Source organism: Diadema antillarum, unplaced genomic scaffold (assembly GCF_040938485.1).
Source record: "Diadema antillarum isolate AM-2024a unplaced genomic scaffold, OU_Dant_1.0 seq00000762_RagTag, whole genome shotgun sequence".
Classification (NCBI taxonomy): Eukaryota; Metazoa; Echinodermata; class Echinoidea; order Diadematoida; family Diadematidae; genus Diadema; species Diadema antillarum.
This window is the reverse complement of record NW_027271652.1, coordinates 167,855-186,425: the sequence shown is the minus strand read 5'-3', so window position 1 is coordinate 186,425 and position 18,571 is coordinate 167,855. Positions and strand designations below refer to the sequence as shown.

The following is an 18,571-nucleotide window of genomic DNA, read 5'->3' as shown; positions in this document are numbered from 1 at the left end:
TGGGTCCTGTAGGTAAAAAGTTTGCGTGTGGAGTGTTTATGGCATGGTACATTAAAGGTATGGTAACGAGGGTCTCACTTGGGCGGATTTTTTTTTTTTGATCAGAGGAAATAAAACACTGTAAGACAAAGAAAATAAATAACTGAGACATTGTACATTGGCATGAAAAACGTCATGGTTCATTAATCTGCATAGTCACTATCCAGAGAGGTTGTCATTCCATACAGAAACTTGAAGATATTCAAAAGTGTCTTAATTCTGAAAGTGAAATAGGGTTCTGTAAATCTGAACGTATCAAAGGGTGCACAGTTTCAAAAAATGTCATGCAGCTTTTGAAACAAGCAAAATGCAAAACTTGAAACAAGTGTCTTTGTTTCAAATTAAGAACTTTGATGAAGTCCCTGACAAACTTGCAGAATTACAAACCTGTGGAGTAACGAACACTCAGAACAAAAAGAACAAAAACCAAACCAAACAAAGTCTTGAACCTCTGGATGAAACATTGTAAACATTAAATAGCTATGTGAAAATATGTACATACATTCGAAACCTGAACAAAAAAATGACCAAAATCACTTATACTTACGGGTAAAACAAAAACAAATAAACAACACGGAACAAAACAGAAAATGAGGCTTAACCGAGGGAAATAATACTTTGAAGTATTTAATATTGAGTGTCAATAAAAGCTGTTTAACACTGCTTCATAAATCCAACATTAGCAAGTCACTGGCATAAAATGGAGTCAAAGGGGGGACGAGCTTTTGATCCTAGCAGAATCTTTTTCAGAGGCAAAATGACAAACATGCAGGGTAAGTAAACCCACATCACAGCCTAAGCACAACATGCACAGTCTAGGAAGAGAGCAGGGACATAAAACAAAGCAGGGACTAAATACTGTGTATGCTAAGTGTATCTTGCGAGGTTTTCACTTCGCAAATTTCACAGGTCGGGTGCTATTTGCGAGTTTAAAGGGGATGGCTAGTAACCGATCAGTGGGAATCAGTGGGAATGCTGAGGGATGATTGTTCCAATCCTTGTGGGTTTCATTTAAGAGTACATTGTATATCTACTGTTGTGTGAAAATGATTTGCTTCAGAACGGTCTCATATTCAAGTAATGTGCGGATTAATGCCCCGTCACTGACCAGGGACGCTTACCTGGAAACATTAAACTGCACATTACTTGAATATGAGACCATTCTGAAGCAAATAATTTTCACACAAGAATAGATATATGATGTACTCATAAATGAATCCCACAAGGATTGAAACAATCATCCCTCAGCATTCCCACTGATTCCCACTGATCAGTTACTAGCCATCCCCTTTAAAAGCACAAAAATATCAACTCTGATCAGGACATGAATATGAGGTGCACGCATATATTTCTCTGTTCAGGAATGGACTCCACAATCGTGAATTTAACCACTCGCAAAATTGCCTGAAAGTCCCGAATTGCGGGAAATCAGACTCGCTATCAAAACATGGCGCATATAGTAATAGGGGTAGGTTAATAGTCAAAGGCAGGGAGCCAATGAGGGAAGGAGGTGGGTATTAAAAGGAGGGGGCATTTCATAATTGTTACAGAAATGAGGCATAAAATCTACTTCCTGTATCTCCTTCACCGTCATGCCGGCAAGTTCTGAGAAGCCAACTACATCGATCCATGGTCTGCTGTGGCTGTCCCCCTCCCATTCAGCATCAGCTTCATGAAAGTCTCCATTGTCCTCGCCACATTGGCCTTCAGGAATCTTGTCAGTGCGGGCTCGCTTCGCCTTTCTTTTTCCAGATGCCTTTTCTTCACGCTTTTTCTTCTCCTCCTCTTTGCTCGCTCTCGTCTCTTTCATGCCCCTTTTCCTCCGTTTCTCTCTGGCATCCTCCTCCTCTCTCTTCCTCTCCTGGTATGCCCGCTTCCCCGCCCCCAAAATCGCTTGTGGCACCGCCTTCCTGATCTTCTGTACCCTTGTCACCTCTGGGTGCATCTGGTATTTGTTGAGGTGAGGCCCAACACGATCACTCAGCCTTGGAGCTCCAACTGGCCGTCTGAGTGGGTTGGGAGAGGCATGCGATGAGCCGGGTGAGGAGTCTGAAGAACTCTCTGTGCTCTCTGAATCTGACGACGAAAGATCCGAACTGGACGCAGGTGAAGGTGTCCGGGGAGGGGTAGAAGACGAGACTGCTGCAGATGCAGTAGACGACGTGCTAACCGCAGGTGTGGCTTTGAAGAGCTGGGATGCTGCAGCCTTATCTGGGTTACGCTCTCCAGTGAAGGGGAAGATTCCCGCATCTCTGAATCCTGCCCGAGCGTACTCCGGCTTCATTTCCGCCCAGGCCGTAGCAAAGATACTTGCAAAGACCGCTCTGTTGGGACACTTCCCCAGATGTTTATCTTTCCATGCGGCCTTGGCTTTGTTGTATAGTTTCCTCAGGGGATCGAATACTGTATCAATAGGATGTCTGAAGCGTGACGAGTGAGCCAGAAGTCCGTACAGGATGATACCGTTCTCAGCACAGAACTCACTCACATGATGATTGACGTGGGTTGAGTGGCCATCGATGAGAAGGAGCACCGGAAAGTTGGTTCCCACGCTACGCAGGAATGGATGGAAGTGGTTGCACATCCAGGAGTAGAACAACTCGCTGTTTATGCTTCCCGTCTTGCTCACACCGTAGAACCAACTGTCCGGTGCTTCCTCCGGGAGTTTCCACTTTCGGGACATTCGCTGCCCTGGGTAAACGATGAAAGGAGGAACATATTTGCCTGAGGCCGATGCTGCCTCCAGCGTCGTTAGCATGGTCTTTGTTCCTTTCGTGAATGCATCGACGGACTCTGACGCCTTCGAGTTCGACACTCGGTCACTCCTTGGACTGATCTGAAAACTGCTCTCACCCACATTCCAGATGCGATCTGCACAGTCCAGAATGCTTGCACTGTTCTCGCTTTTCAGATACACATAAAGACCCTGATACCAATCATGAAGTGTATTGGATGTTGAGATAGCCCTTCTCACATCGCGGCCCTTTGTCATTATCACGGACAGCATCGGATTACGGGCCATGAACCTCTTGTACCAGTTGTTGCCTGGCTTATGATCCTTAAAGGGAGTCTTTCGTCCCTCACTCCTGATGATGTCCTGGACCATCTTGAGAAAGAAAAACAAGCAAAGAATGTAGTGAAAATAACAGAAAAATATTGATGTACTTGTAACATAGTCATAAACCCTTTTTTTTTTATTCTTAAAAGTGGACAGAATATGTTTAGATAATGTAAGTAACAAAAACAAATTCTCTCTTGAAAAGAAGCAAAAAAATGCAAACTATTGTAAATCTCCAAAATTTATTATTTCTCTTCACTTAATTCAACTATATATTCATCTCCTTTCACAATTCATTATTTACTATGATAAATGCATAGATCATTCAAAACAGGCAGCATATCAATATATTTGTATGCACCTTAAGAATCTGCTGTTTGTTGCGGCGGTACCCTATTCTTGACATCTGAACCGCCCATTTGGCGATGTGAGCCTCTTCAGCCTTGGTGAGGAAAGGCAAGGGGCCTCGCTTGTTGACACCCTCGGGACGGCGACCAGACAGCTTGTCATACAGGGTGCTTCTGGGAATCGAGAATTGGATCGACGCCTGTCTCTGCGACATCTCACCCTGTCGCACCTTCTTCATTGCATTCTCCAGTGACGCCTCTGAATAAGTTATATTTGGTACGGTCTGAAATAAAACAGAAATCGCTATAAATCACTTGCCACAGATTTACACAGATATCAATACATTGGAAATTACTATTTGGACGTCTCTCTCTTTTCAAAATGTGATCCAATAATTATAACACATTTATAAATCAGTCTTACAAATAATCACAAAAGAAAAAAATTGTCTGGAAAGGAGCACAGTACATGGACATGTCCCATGATTGTTTTTTGTGGGTTTTTTTTCTAAATCTGTGTCAATATTTAGATGGAACATTTATTATACAAATAATGAATGTTTATGAGTGCAATGGACGGAAAATTTTATGAGGTGAAAGATGAAATGATCCATTCAACGAGGCGCAGCCGAGTTGAATGGATCAAACATTTCATCTTTCACTGAATGAAATATTCTGTCTATTGCACGAATTAAAAACATTTATTATTTGTTTTATATATCGCCTGAAAGATATCCTTGTCCTTTCATATTTTATTAATTTAGAAACAAGTGAGAATCTGAGATCACGAGAGTGCTCACTGAGTGCTTTACGCTATTATAGGTAGCGCGCTGTCGCATACATACACTGCAACACGTACACGGAAGCGTAGTGTGCCGGGCTCTCAGTGAGCACAGTGAGCGTGCAATGGAGCAAATCGTATGGATCCAAAATTGCACGGTGAATGGAACCAAGATTGCACGGATGATGACTTCATAGTGAAATGGGCCGAGTAATCAACATCAAACAACCAATCAAGTGACAAGGATCTCTTCAGTCGTTATATAAAATGCACTCATGTTCTTGCCCATTTTTCAAAACAGGGAATACACAGGTATTTTTATTCACCTTTACAGTCTGCTCTTTGCTGCTGTCATTCTCTTTTCTTGATGGCTCTTTGTTGCAGACATACTTTTTTTCTGACAGCTGCACTGCCCATTTCTTGGCTACACGGGCCTCTTTAGCCTTAGGCTTTGATCGGCGAGGTGAGGGGCCTGGCTTGTTGACACCCTCGGGCCGGCGACCAGACAGCTTGTCGTGCAGGGTGCTCCTGGGAATGGAGAATTGGATCGACGCCTGTCTTTGCGATAACTCACCCAGTCGTACCCTGTTCACTGCATCCTCTAGTGATGCCTCCGAATAAGTTGCTTTTGGCATGGTCTGAAAGTAAAAAAAGACAGACGTCAATATAAATCACATAAAATCATATAAATTACATTTACGCTGGATTGATAGTTGATTGTCAGGGCTTTCAGTAATCAATCATTAGAAAATGAAATAAAATTAAGAACGTTTAAGGAAATACCATAAAGAGGATAAGATTCACATCGGCACCAGCAGGTGCAATGTTATGATGCATACCTGTACCTAGAAACTTAGTTTCGTCACTCATTGACAAATTTGCAGCATTAGCAGGGGGAAGGCCACTCTAAGTCTCTCACATTAACTCAAATTACAACTCAAAAGGACAATAATCAATATTTCCATTTTAAACTGAACTATAAAGTAGGGCCATGAACCCTAACTTACCGATCAGTGCTTTGCTAATGTGCAGTCTTGCGAGGATTCCAGTGGAATTTCCAGTTCATTTTCCAGCAAGACAGTTGAATCTGCTCAGCCCCATGTATAATCAAATTTATAAGCAAAAGTTACTCTTAATATATTGCATAAAAATTGCAAGTACCAGTACCTGATTTTGATTGGCATTCAAGTTTTATGAATTAGTATATAAATATCAACATATCAAAACAGTATTAAACCGCCTCACTACTGACTGAAGTGAAGGTATTAAAACTAAAAGGATGAGAACATCCTTTAAGTGACAGTTACACAAAACTTGCAGAAATGGTTTATCTTTGCACTTAAAACAAATCTTTCCAGAAACAAGGATCATTTTTTTTTTTTTTTTTTTGGGGGGGGGGGGGGGGGAGAAGCACAAACTAATGTCCATTTATGGTTTTAACTGGAGGGTTCTTCTATGAAGTATACAGTATAGTCTATAGAACATATGAAGGGTAAAATATTCCCCTGCCTTCTTAAACAAGCGAGTCAAGTGCTCTATCTTTTGTTACACCAATAGGGAAGTGCAAAAATAATTCAATGTACATGTGTAGCCCATTGTAGGCTTTTACTGTACATAAGTTATAGCAAAGGCATTTTGTCTCAGACACAGCAAATCTTAGTTTCTTCAGTTTCAAGCTGTTGTAGGTGGCCTCTGCTCTGGTGTTGCTGCATTCAATTTCGTTGCGTTCATGCAATTTTTCCATTTTAACGCGTTTCAAAACGCCGATCTGAAACGCGGAAAAAAGGGCGTTTTGAATCATGATTCTGCCAGAATCACGATCGCAGAAGCCGCATGAACGCAACCGTGATTTCAATCATAATTCTATGACGTCATTGTGTGCTGTGCGCATGCGTGTCTCATGGGGTATCCCACAGCTTCTTGTTCTGTTTGCGCACTTGTGTACGTCTTATGAATCATGTATTTCGGTACCATACTTGCATTTGTTGGTTTACATCAACGCCATACACCAATTCTATGCTAGTATCTAGCTGTTTAATATAATAATACATGTAATTACTCTCCGATTGGGTTGATGATAATAATTATGGCTGCAGCGCTGTGTCTACCAAGGGAAAAAAATTGGAGAGACGAAGAATTAAGATTTTTCTATCTGTGGGCAGAGCCTGAATGCCACAGCTTATTGGAAAGTATTCACCGAAATAAAAACGTAAAGGCCTATTAAACTGACTGATCAGTTGGCATAAGGTGGTCTGGCTAGAGTTGCAGAGACAAGGTCAAACTGCGCAGTGTGCTGCGCAATGGCAAAGAATGAGCAGAGCCAGAATCAGCGTTGCGAAAGCCCGCATGAACGCTCTTCCGCTGAGACCGTGATTTGAAACGCCGTTTTGAATCATGATTCATGTTTGTGATTCTGGCTATAGTATGAAATTTGCATGAATGCGGCCTTAAAGCAGAGTAAAGTCCAGATGATCTACACGTATTCCCTATATATGATCTCGTTGCCTTCTGCATTGCAGGGGTGGGTAGCTTGAGTTAGAGCCTAGGATTTTCGAGATCATCAATGACGACGGTGGCGGCGGGGGAGCAACCTTGTTGCCCTCTGCCTGGCTCTGCATCTGCTGAAGGCCTGAGGCTCTGTTGTGTACTTGTACTTTCTCAAGTATACTTTAGTTCGTCATCTTTTAATCCAATGATGATCCAGCCAGTCCAGGCCAAAAATCTCAATTTCATGATGATGTAGGAGTCTAGGGCCTAACGTTAACACTTTTATAACAGAGACGTCTTTTAACTGCTAGGTGCATGCAGCGTACGTTACTTTAACACGGTATGGTAACAGCCCAGAGCTCACTGCTGCTAGCTGCGCCGCACAGTGGGCCAGGTGTGAATGAAAGTGCGCCAAAATAGGGATTTAGTCACTGGAAGGAAATTTATTTTTTTCATATCCTAGGCACAGATTACATCCTCCTGAACACCTCTGATCAATAGTTGTTCTTGAAATTAATTTTAAGTGGATTGTTTATCTACAAAAAGACTCAAAATTTGTGAATACTTGGTAAAACACGTGTAAATGCAATACAGGGGAAACTCGGTATAACGAACACTGCTATAACGAGATATCGGTTATAACGAGGAAATTTTCTCGGTCCCAAATTTCCTTCCACACAAGTCTATGTAAAATGCTACTCTTATAGCGAGATCGGCTATAACGAAATAACTGCTATAACGAGATAAATTTTGTGACTTCCAAACAAAGAAAAACATAGTAAATCAAACCTGCTATAGCGAGGTAAAGCAAAATGCCTTCGGTGGTGCTTTACTTCGCCTGTGCTATCATCTTCCGAGATTATAAAGCTTGATGCGCCAAAAACTGTCTTGTACACACATAATCATTTTCTTCAGTGCACTCCAGCTAGCACTGCATGTTGTACGTGTGATGTGTGTGTGTGCACGCACACTGTATGCAGAAAATGTGGTGGGACGGCCATGTGTATACATGACATCATCATGACGTTTAGCAGGTGTGAGGCAATCTGATGCCGTGATTGGCCTTCTACTTTGGGAATTCCCCGTCTTCACACACACACTCAGTCATAATGTACAGAATGTGTCACATACACACACAGCATTGTGCAGACCATATTCAAGCTTTCCACACAACACACACCCATACGATAACCACATACCAATCCACAGACGATCTTGATACAATCGCAAGCTATATAAATTTACAAATTCAAACATCTACAATTAATGAGAAACACATTCTTGATATTGGATTGCCGGATTTCCTTGGCGAAAAACATCTTCTTACCCATAAAGGTGAGTAATTCCCTCACACACAATATCAAGTTATCAGTATTGATTGAAATATGATGGGTAGTCCCACATGTGCAAATTAATGTCTTTATTTTATGCCTTCTTTTATGCCTACTGATATAACGAGATATCGGCTATAACGAGGAAAATGACTCGGTCCCGACCATCTCGTTATATCGAGTTTCCACTGTATTGTGGTTCTCAAAAGGTTTCCGCCGAACAAGTCGTTTGACCCTCTTCATATTTTCAACACAAGTGTCAAATTAATTATTCTGAATGATCATAAACTCTACTGGCCAGATTTTATCCCCTCTGAAAGTAATTTGGGTCAAAACAAGGAAAATTTGACTAAAAATAGCAAATTTCTTTTAATGTGAAGAAATGGTCAATATTCCTACTGATTCCCGCGCTAAAAATATCACAGTCGCCTTTGCTGTAGTTCCTGCTTTACAATGATACCGAACTTGGCTGCAATCTTCCGCAATCTTGTGAAGAAAACCCAATTTTCCATCCGCATGTTTGCCTTGTTTTTGCCAAAATCTCGGGTGCGGTGGATGCACGCACCCAATGGATCCTTGTCCGCAGGCAAGGCACACACAACAACAGAGACCACAGAGAGAGCAAGACAGAGGGAGAGAGAGGGGGAGAGATGGGATGGGGTCTGGTGAGGAGCGGGGTGGCATGTTCATCATGATTGATAGGTGTACAATGTTCACATCAAACCATCTAAATTACCATAAATGTCTCGATGGTCTAACCCTATTCAATGCCTGTGTAGACAGTTACTTGCACTAATTAACAGCATGCCAACCACCCATATTCAAGAAACGTAAAGATCTGACGTTCTCCTCCTGCACGATTCTTTCGACCTGGTTTTTGATGGTACCACAAAATATATTTTTATATCCTCTTATTATTGATAATCTTACAGTGTCGATAAACAGTTCATGGTACTTTGTTTTAGCATGACGTTTTCGCAATACATACCATAGGCTTCTGCTTCTGTTATTGTGTATAGGGTTATTGAGGTGTAAGGTTAGTTTCCAGTGTGGGTGTTAATGATCTTTTTTCCCTGTATTCAAATACCGAGTTCTTCATGCCTTAATCTGTAGACCACACTGGTCAAGTCAGTTGGAAGGGGGAGGAGAAACATTCGGGGTTTTTTTTTTCATTACGAAAATGTAGAGTATCTTTTCTCCGAAAGTATATGTATGCCCTATAGAATGTAGAATAACCATTATTTTCTCCCCTTTATAAAATAAAGTAAATATCATTTTCAAAAGAAATGTTTTAACTGAATTCTTAGTTTATCATAATAATATCACCTCTCTGTCTTTCATTCTGTTTGAAAAAAAGAAACGTCTAACCGACCTGAATAGCCACAATCAAAACAGTATATGCAATTGATATTCCTCGGCGTATCAACTCGATATCTGGCTTTGAATCTTAATGTGGGTGGACATTATGCTCTCCAAATGAAAATCGACTGGCGGAGAAGAAATTGTAACTTTGATTTCTGCGACGATTCATCTTCCGTGTGGGCAACGGTTTTTTTTTTTCTTGTTTTTTGTGTGTTTTTCTTACTTTTGTACTACACTCGGACTGTTTACCCTTTTTAAGCAGTAAAACGATGAGTCTTTTGAATATGAATTCTTTTCTTTTCAAACCTTCGCTGACCTGGAGCCATGGCTTTTTCAGATGGCCCTTCCTAATCGAGAAAATATGATAGAAACACAAATGTTATAAGTTCCGCACGTATAATGTACTTTAGAGCAATATGACCCCATGCTAAAATTTTTCGCTGGTTTCCCCTTGATGCATTCTGTACGGGTGAATGTACAGTAGTATGCATCGCATCAAAATTATCATCATTATCAGATTGTCACACTTTTTAGGCCCTGAATCATTATGTGAATAATGATGCTAGGCCAAAGTCGGGGATGCCAACCAGTCTAGATATCGACAGACCTCCTGTAAAGAGACACATAAACGGCAGGAAAAGACTGATATCTACCTTTGATCTTACACCTCCGATTGTAACCCTTGCTCTCGTATTTACAACAGTCCCCTGCATTGTTTCTATCGAATGAAGGAAAGTTTGGTTGGTTTGGTGCATTCCCTAGACAAGATGTTTAACCCATTTTGCTTCATATAGGTTGTAAATGGTTATCCGGCAATGCTGGGGTGGTATAGTGATAGTGGAACTAAGCAATTCGTGGTCACATGGAAGTATTACCCCGAGTTAATGAACTATATGTTTACTATCATCATTAACATTTGTTTAATCATGATCAGTATTACCATTGCTACGTTTAGCATTGTTTTTATTATCATTATCATTATCAGTCTACCTCATAGGCACATCTTCATCCATCATTATGCGATTATATCTATAGTCTTGTGACATCCTACATTATACTTATATACCAACAATTCTCAATAGGCGTTTTCACATCAGCCCGATGTTTCGAAATAGCGCGATATTTTCTGACTTCGGAAATTAACCCGATCACGAAATAGCGCGCTATTCGATAATGTGAACACACATTAGCACGCTAAATGTATCGCTCTGGTCGAGAAAATGTCTCGAGTCCAACTCGGGAAATGTCTGAAATAGCGGATAGTAGCGCGCTGTTTGATATTAGACGTTTTCACATCAGCCCGATAAAAATCCAAGCTCGAGATATTTTTTCAATTTCCCAAGTCAGAAAAATAGCGCGCTATTTCGAAACATCGGGCTGATGTGAAAACGCCTAATGTGAAAACAACTCGAGAAATTAGCGCGATGTATCCCATCATGGCTAGCGTGTGTGACCCGATCGATCGAGGCAAACTGCACACAAATCATGAGGAATTTTTGAGAGGGCATACACATTACTTACGCTGTATGCACATTGTACTCAGCTGTCGAATAAGCTCGAAAAAAAAATCGGGCAAATTCTCTTCGGGCTGATGTGAATAAGAAATGAAATAGTAGTTCGCAATCGCGAAAAATATTTCGAGCTTGGATTTTTATCGGGCTGATGTGAAAACGCCTATTAATTCATTTTGAAGAAGTATGAAGACCTCTCTAAAATAAATATCATATATTATGGCCTCAATGGGCTTAACATGATAACATTATCCAATTTCCTTTTCAATTTGTGTACAATGTTTGTTTCTCACTTATCTCTTATTTGCATTGCTAACGCATGCACTTTCAAGAGGGGACATAACATATAGCAAACTAATGATAAATACCAAAAAAGTCCTGAAGGGCGGCCCTCCAAGTGTGACCTAGGTCTGAACCTTTGATGTCTTTCTTTTATTTTTGTTTCTTTTATTTTGTTACTTTTCATGTTGTTTCTGCACACGCGTTACAGCTACAGTTCGCACTATCAAGTTTCTGACATTGGAAAAATAATTGGTGAGAAATATTATATTTCTCATTGGATGTTTACAGCCAATTAGAAATCCCTATATAAATGACGTAATATGTGTTTCAAAATACTTTCATTGCACTCTACGGGTCTGATTACCCCTAGATCCGTCAATTTAGCATACGTTTTAAGTCGATCTCGGTGAATATGAATTTTGGCGCACTTTGGAGCTATTCTGGCCCACTGTGCGCCGGCGCGGCCGGCCGGCCGGCCGGCGGCTGTCTGGTGCGGCTTGGCTGCTGGCCGCCGCAGCCGATGATCGCGGAAATGGAAATAGAATTTGTAATGCCAATAATATTCAATACTCCCTGGGCTGGCACTGGCCGAGTGGCGGCGCCAAGTGAAAGATTTCAAGAAGACGGGAAGGGGTCCTACATTTTTGTACTTTAATCGTAACTTACCACTTCTCGTCGTTTACTGTCTCGTTCCAAAACACCGTAACACGTTAAAGACAGATATCATGTATATCAATCGTACTGATACGTAATACACAACATAATAAGATGGCCAACTCGTCTCGTCGAAAAGTGAAACGCTGGCGAGGAGTGCGCCAACTAGCGTTCAGCGGGGATAGATTTCAGCGAGTGAAGTTTCCAGGGTACTAAAGGTGCCTGAGCATGCACTTTCACGATACTTAGTTTGCTGTTTGTGAGAACTGGGGCGGGGGCGAAGGGGGGGGGGGGGGGGGGGGGAGGGGGAAACATCCTCCTCCAATACCCCCCGTGAGAAGTTATTGGAGGAGGGTGTCCCCGCCCCCCCCCCCCCCCCCGTGAGAACTTTTTGCACTTTGATCTTGTAAACGGTGCAATTTGATGCATTTTTGCTTGTTTTATCAACTTATAACGGTCCCACTGGTTTAAATATAAGGTAGCAGAATTTTGATATAGATATTATTCAACAATTTGCACCAAGAATGTTATCATTCAAATACATTTCTTGTATTACGACGAATATCATGAACGCTATTTGTTCAGCAAACAGAAAAAGCATGAAAACGAGGGTGTAGGAGGGGGGTATATCTCCTCCAACAGGAGGATAATTTTTCATTTCAGGCCTGAAATACAGAGATCTGGTGCAAAACTTTTTTTTTGGGGGGGGGGGAATACTTGAAATGTTTTTCCCGCAAAAAACAGATGATGCTAGTAAATAAGTTAACTTTTTTTTTCAGGGAAGTGTTAAAAGCTAAATCACGAAATTTGCCTCTTATTTCGCGTGTGCATCATCACTGTGTATTATGCACAAGGTCTATATGGAGAAGGGTGTGGGAAAGGGTGCCCCCTCCCACACTGCCGACGGAGATTTTTATTTTATTTTTTTTTTTAATGAAGCAATCTGAGGCACGCTTTTTGGTGAAAACTTCGGAAATTGCCATGGAGGGGACCAAGCAATGGGAAGGTGGCAAGATACGTCTCCCATGGGAGATGTATATCTCGCCACCTTCATATTCGAGGGAGCTTTTTCATTTTTAGAACTGAAATTCAACGATCTGACACACACTTTTGCTGGAATAGATCTGGTTGTCAATCAGAGATGTGAAGCAATGTGGAAGGAGACAAAGAAGAAGGATGTGGGAGGGGATAAGCCCTATTCCCCCTCCTATCATCACGAGGGAGACTAATTGCAGTTAAACGTTCTGGTGCACACATTTTGTTGCATATTTGGAAAACTCTCAATGTTCAAAGTGTGGCCATAATATTATGCACCGGCGTAAATCCGTACCGAGGAGTGGGGGGTGATTGATGATAGTCACCATCACATATACAATCACAATTACAAGCCTATAATTGGACTGGTGCAATTCAGTTCGGGGAGGGGGGGGGGGGGCTTGGGGAGCTTAGTGGGGAGCTTGGTCGGGGGCTGCCCCCTGTTTTTTCAGAAGACAAAGGGATTGAATGTTTGCATCCCCGAAATTTTTTTTTGCATGAAATATAAGATGGTGGGGGGGGGGGGGGGGGGGGAGTGGCAGCAAAAGACTCTTAGTTCTTTTTTTTTTTTCTGCTTGCCGGTCGACTTTCCGTTTTCACGATCGGGGGGAGGGAAACTTGGAGTTGAAATATCTGTGCGAGGGTGCTGTGGGAGGGGGTCTCCCACGCGAGGAAGATTTTGCATTTTTAGACCTGAAATTCAGCGATCTGGTGTATACACTTTTGGTGAAATGTTGGATTTTTTTCTATAAAAAAGTAAGAAAAAGAAATATTCACAGATAATTGAAAGACTTAATTGTGGTATCTCGTTCCGACTGTGCGACATCACCGTGTAGGCGTACTTATTGATACGTGGAAGTGGTCAGGGGGAGGGGGGCGGTGTGGGAATTAAGGGGTGGCCCCCTTCCTAACGGAACGTGTGCATATTACAACTGACATAGAATTAAGCGCACTTTTGTGGAATCATTCGGAAAATAATTGTCAATCCCCAAAGTGCTCATAAAGAGTCTAAATCAATGGATAGAACCGACAGCGACCGAGTGGGGAAAAGGTAAATTAAACGAGGATTAGGAAACTTTCACATTATTTTGATAGAATTGAAGTCATGGATCTGATGCAAACTTAAATGAAACATTTTGGAATCTGTCAATCTAAATGTGCCAGGAAAAGAACCGAAGTGTGATGGAGAGGGAGGGCGTGGGAGGGGGATAAGCCCTCCAACGCGGGAGAGATTTTGCTATTTTAGAATTGAAATGTAACGATCTGCATGGTGTACACTTTGAGTAAAGATCTTAATAAAAGGTTGAAAGTGAGCGGCTTCATGCACATCATGCTTACAGTATATATAATATGCATTTTTTCATCCCCCGCCTTCCAATCCCCATGGTCCAAATCTTCGGGGCTAGGAGCCTTTATAAAAATTTTGACGATTTTGTTGTGTTTTTATCCAGTATAAAATATGATTTTACTGTGATTGGTATAACCGAAACTTGGTTTAAACCTTCAACAGATGTAGCTATATTTAACATTCCTGGATATTCTTTTATTCAGTCATGTCGGTTGAATAAAAAAGGTGGTGGGGTTGCATATTATATAAAGGAGGGAATTGACTTTCGGCTACGAAGTGACTTATCTGATACAAATTTGTATTATGAATCTTTGTTTATAGAAGCGAACATTACAAACACTAAATATGTTATTGGATGTGTGTACAGAGCGCCTGGTGCTGATATAAGATCGTTTATTGATAGATTTGATGATACAATGGAAATTGTGAGTGCAGAAAATAAGAAAATATATATTATGGGCGACTTTAATGTAAATTTATTAAATATTAATGTAGATAATAAAGTTAAAGATTTTGTTGACTTTGTGACTTCATATGGTCTATTCTCCCTAATTAATAAACCAACTCGTGTTACGTCTTCAACCGCAACCTTAATTGATAATATATTTACAAACTGTGTTAAAGACCATTTTCATTCTGGTATTCTGTGCTCAGATTTTTCTGACCATATGCCCATTTTTAGCATCAATAAAGGTGATGCTGTTACAGCTGTTAACAGCAAAGGTAAAATATTTCGGCGTGTTATTAATGAAGAGAAGATTAATGTTTTTAAGCAAAAGTTATCTGACGTTAATTGGTCTTGTTTGTATGATTTGTATGATGCTAATGACTCTTATGAACAGTTTATTGATACTTTTTTAATATTATATGATTCAGTTTTTCCTTTAGTTGAGAAGAAGTCAAAGAAAAAATGTAGAAAACCATGGATTACCCCAGGCCTCCTGAAATCTATTAATCAGAAGCATAAGTTGTACTCTAGGTTTATTAAAGATCGAAGTGATGCAAACTTTAAAAAGTATGTGGTATATAAAAATTTGTTGACTTCTACTGTCCGACAGAGCAAAAAGAGGTATTATGATAATGTTTTTCGGTCTACTCAATATGATATTAAGAAGACATGGTATCACATAAATGAATTATTAGGGAGAGGGAAGAAACCATTAATTCCGAGTGAAATGTACCATTATGGCATTACACTTCAGTCAGATTTACATAAAGCTGAATATTTTAATAAATATTTTATTGATTTGCCCTCAAAGATAACCAATGATATACCCGCTGCCAAAAGTTCATTTCTAGAATATTTATCTGTGCAAAGTCACTCCTCATCATTGTATTTTACTCCAACATCTGTTCATGAAATTATAAAATTTGCTACTGCCCTAAACCCATCAAAATCATGTGGGTCAGATGATGTATCTCCAATGGTTGTAAAGAGTTGTATACAGTATATTGCTGATCCCTTGTGTGATATTTTCAACAAGTCTCTTTCACAAGGAATTGTTCCACAAAAATTGAAATTAGCAAATGTAATCCCTGTATTTAAAAAGAATGATAGCAAATGTATAGAAAATTATAGACCAATTGCTTTGTTGCCCATTTTCTCAAAGATCCTTGAAAAAATTGTGTATAAAAGATTGGATGGTTATCTTCAATCATATAGTGTTTTGATTCCACAGCAATTTGGTTTTCGGAAAAAATGTTCCACGAACATGGGTGTCTTGAATTTAGTGAATACTGTCGTTAATGCTATTGATAGTGGCAGGTATTGTATTGGTATATTTTTAGATTTGTCGAAGGCTTTTGATACTATTGACCATTCGATACTCCTGTGTAAGCTTGAGCATTATGGTATTCGTGGGGTAGCTCTAGCTTGGTTTAAAGATTACTTGCAAAATAGACAGCAATGTGTAAGGGTAAATGGAGTTAAATCACAGTCGAGGCAAGTAACATGTGGTGTTCCACAGGGCTCAGTCCTAGGCCCTTTATTGTTCCTTATTTATATTAATGACATTATCAATTCATCTAGCTTGTTTACTTATTCGCTTTTTGCAGATGACACTTGCTTACTTGCCCACCACAACTATTTGTTACCCTTAATAAACTCTGTAAATGATGAAATTGGTAATATATTTGAATGGTTTTGTTGTAATAAACTATTATTGAATACTAGCAAATCTCAATATGTTGTATTTAGATTAAGAGGGAAAAGAATCCAAAATGACATTGTTCCACTTGTTATAGGCGGTAACCAGATTGATCGAAGCCAAAATGTACGATTCCTAGGCGTTATAGTCGATGAATATTTATCGTGGAAAGACCACGTCAGTTACGTCTGTACTAAAGTTTCTCGTAGTGTTGGTATCATATCCAAGTTACGTCTCTATTTACCAAAAGAAACCTTAATTACTCTGTATAATGCCATAGTTATGCCTCATTTAATGTACTGTAATGTAGCTTGGGGAAATACTTATAAGACTCATATAGATAAGTTGATTGTTCTTCAGAAAAAAGCTGTAAGGTATATTACAAATTCAAACTTTAGAAGTCCAAGTTTGCCATTGTTTATTCAACTTCATATTTTGCCATTTGAAAAATTAGTTATCTTGAGTTGCTTGATTTTTATGTTTAAGACACAAGGTGATCCGAAATCTTTCATGAAGGATGCGTTTGTGTTAAATTCTACCGTTCATGCTTATAATACGCGTAAAAGTAATCTCATTCATCAACCATTTGCAAGAACTCAAACTGCCCAAAATTCATTTGTATATGTTTGTATTAGAGAATGGAATAATTTGCCATTGAGAATTTTATAGGTCAGCCTCATCACTATCCAACTTTAAACGTACATGTCGCATTTATCTTGAGGGAAATTTGTAAAACAAGAATGATCAGGGAAGCTTAATTTAAAAGTATAGTAAAATAGAAAGTATCTTTCTGCAATTTCATGTAAATTATATGTATGTGCATGAGAGTTTTTGTGACACGTGTTTGTGTGATTGAATGTGTGTGTGTGCGCGTGTGTGTGTGTGTGTGCTTGTGTTGCATTTGTCCTATGTAAATATGTTATTATTATACTTTTTGTTAATATGTTTAAAACTTTAGTATGTTTTGCTTTGTTTTATATGTTTATCCGGGACCCCTTTTTTACAAGCTCTGCTTCTTTTGGGGTCCCAAACCATTCATTATTCTTAATGCTGTATCCTTTTGTAAAATGTCAAATGTTTAATGAATTGGTTAAATAAAACTTGAAACTTGAAACTGTCCCTCCCCCCCCTTGACTATACGCCGGTGCCTATATAGTAGTCAAATAATTCACTCAGCTACTTGTATTCAGTTGAATAAAGAACCTAATGTATAACTCTAAATCAATATTGTGTATAAATATTGCCATAACTTTATTGTGGTTGTTTCAATCATGAAAATTCAACTAAGCAGAAGTCCAGTTTATATCTGAGCCATCTCTAGTATTCTGTAAATGCAGTGTTGAATAACAGTCCCTGTTGTGCATGTGCAGCCTGAATGATCCGGGAGAGCTGTGAAAGCTCCCTAGAGAACTTTAGATTTAATTGAATAAACCGCTGAGTATATAAAAACTGAGGAAAAACCGATAAGTCCATTTTTGAAGATTTTGAAGTATGGTCTCTGTCATAAAGTACAAAATAATACTACCTTTTAAATGATATATTGGTCACTACATATAAAGGTATTATACATTTTTAAAGTTATGGTCAAAAGAAGCAACATTTTTCTTATCATTCTCTTTATTTTTCTTGACCATTAATCGGAAATATCTCCATTTGGCAAATATGGACTTATCGGTTTTTGCGAATAAACTCTTCAACTACAGGTATTGTGATTTAATGAGATGAAAAACTGAACCAGATTCTCGCAATCTATAAATTTTGGTGGCGTTGCACATAGACTCACATAAGGATTATACCTAACCGCTCCCATAAAAAAAATATATAAATGAATAAAGAGCAGATGAAATTCTCTGATTGAAATTATATCTTGAGAAATGCCATAGAAAGTAAGTTATAGTTATGATGATAAGCTGTGATAATTTTATCTGCTGAAGTTCTGTTTATTTTGCACCCAAACATAAAAATTTTTCTTTTAAAGAAAATGGCAAAAAAACAAAAACAAAGTGAACGTGTATTAATTGTGTCTAAGAAACTAATGTGATTAAATTTGAATCTTAACCTATATAAGAGGTACTCTAAAATACGTTTTACACCCTTTTTTGTCAGTTCAAACTTTTTTTATTGCTTAAATTCAAAGTAAGCCTTACAAGAATTGTAGCATGATTTCAAGAGAGGTTATAGCATTACTA

The 18,571-nt window shown here is 39.4% G+C and overlaps 1 protein-coding gene across 1 annotated transcript; it reads right to left on the bottom strand.

Moving 5' to 3' along the window:
• Window positions 1-1,519: 1,519 nt before the first annotated feature.
• LOC139738642 (uncharacterized) lies at window positions 1,520-11,919 on the bottom strand. The gene is made up of 5 exons (XM_071649259.1): window positions 11,865-11,919; window positions 5,233-5,312; window positions 4,552-4,863; window positions 3,459-3,728; window positions 1,520-3,145 (listed from the first exon to the last, which is right to left on the bottom strand). The coding sequence occupies exons 3-5, from the start codon at window positions 4,858-4,860 to the stop codon at window positions 1,520-1,522; spliced, it is 2,205 nt and encodes a 734-aa protein (XP_071505360.1). The 5' UTR covers window positions 4,861-4,863; window positions 5,233-5,312; window positions 11,865-11,919.
• Window positions 11,920-18,571: the final 6,652 nt, after the last annotated feature.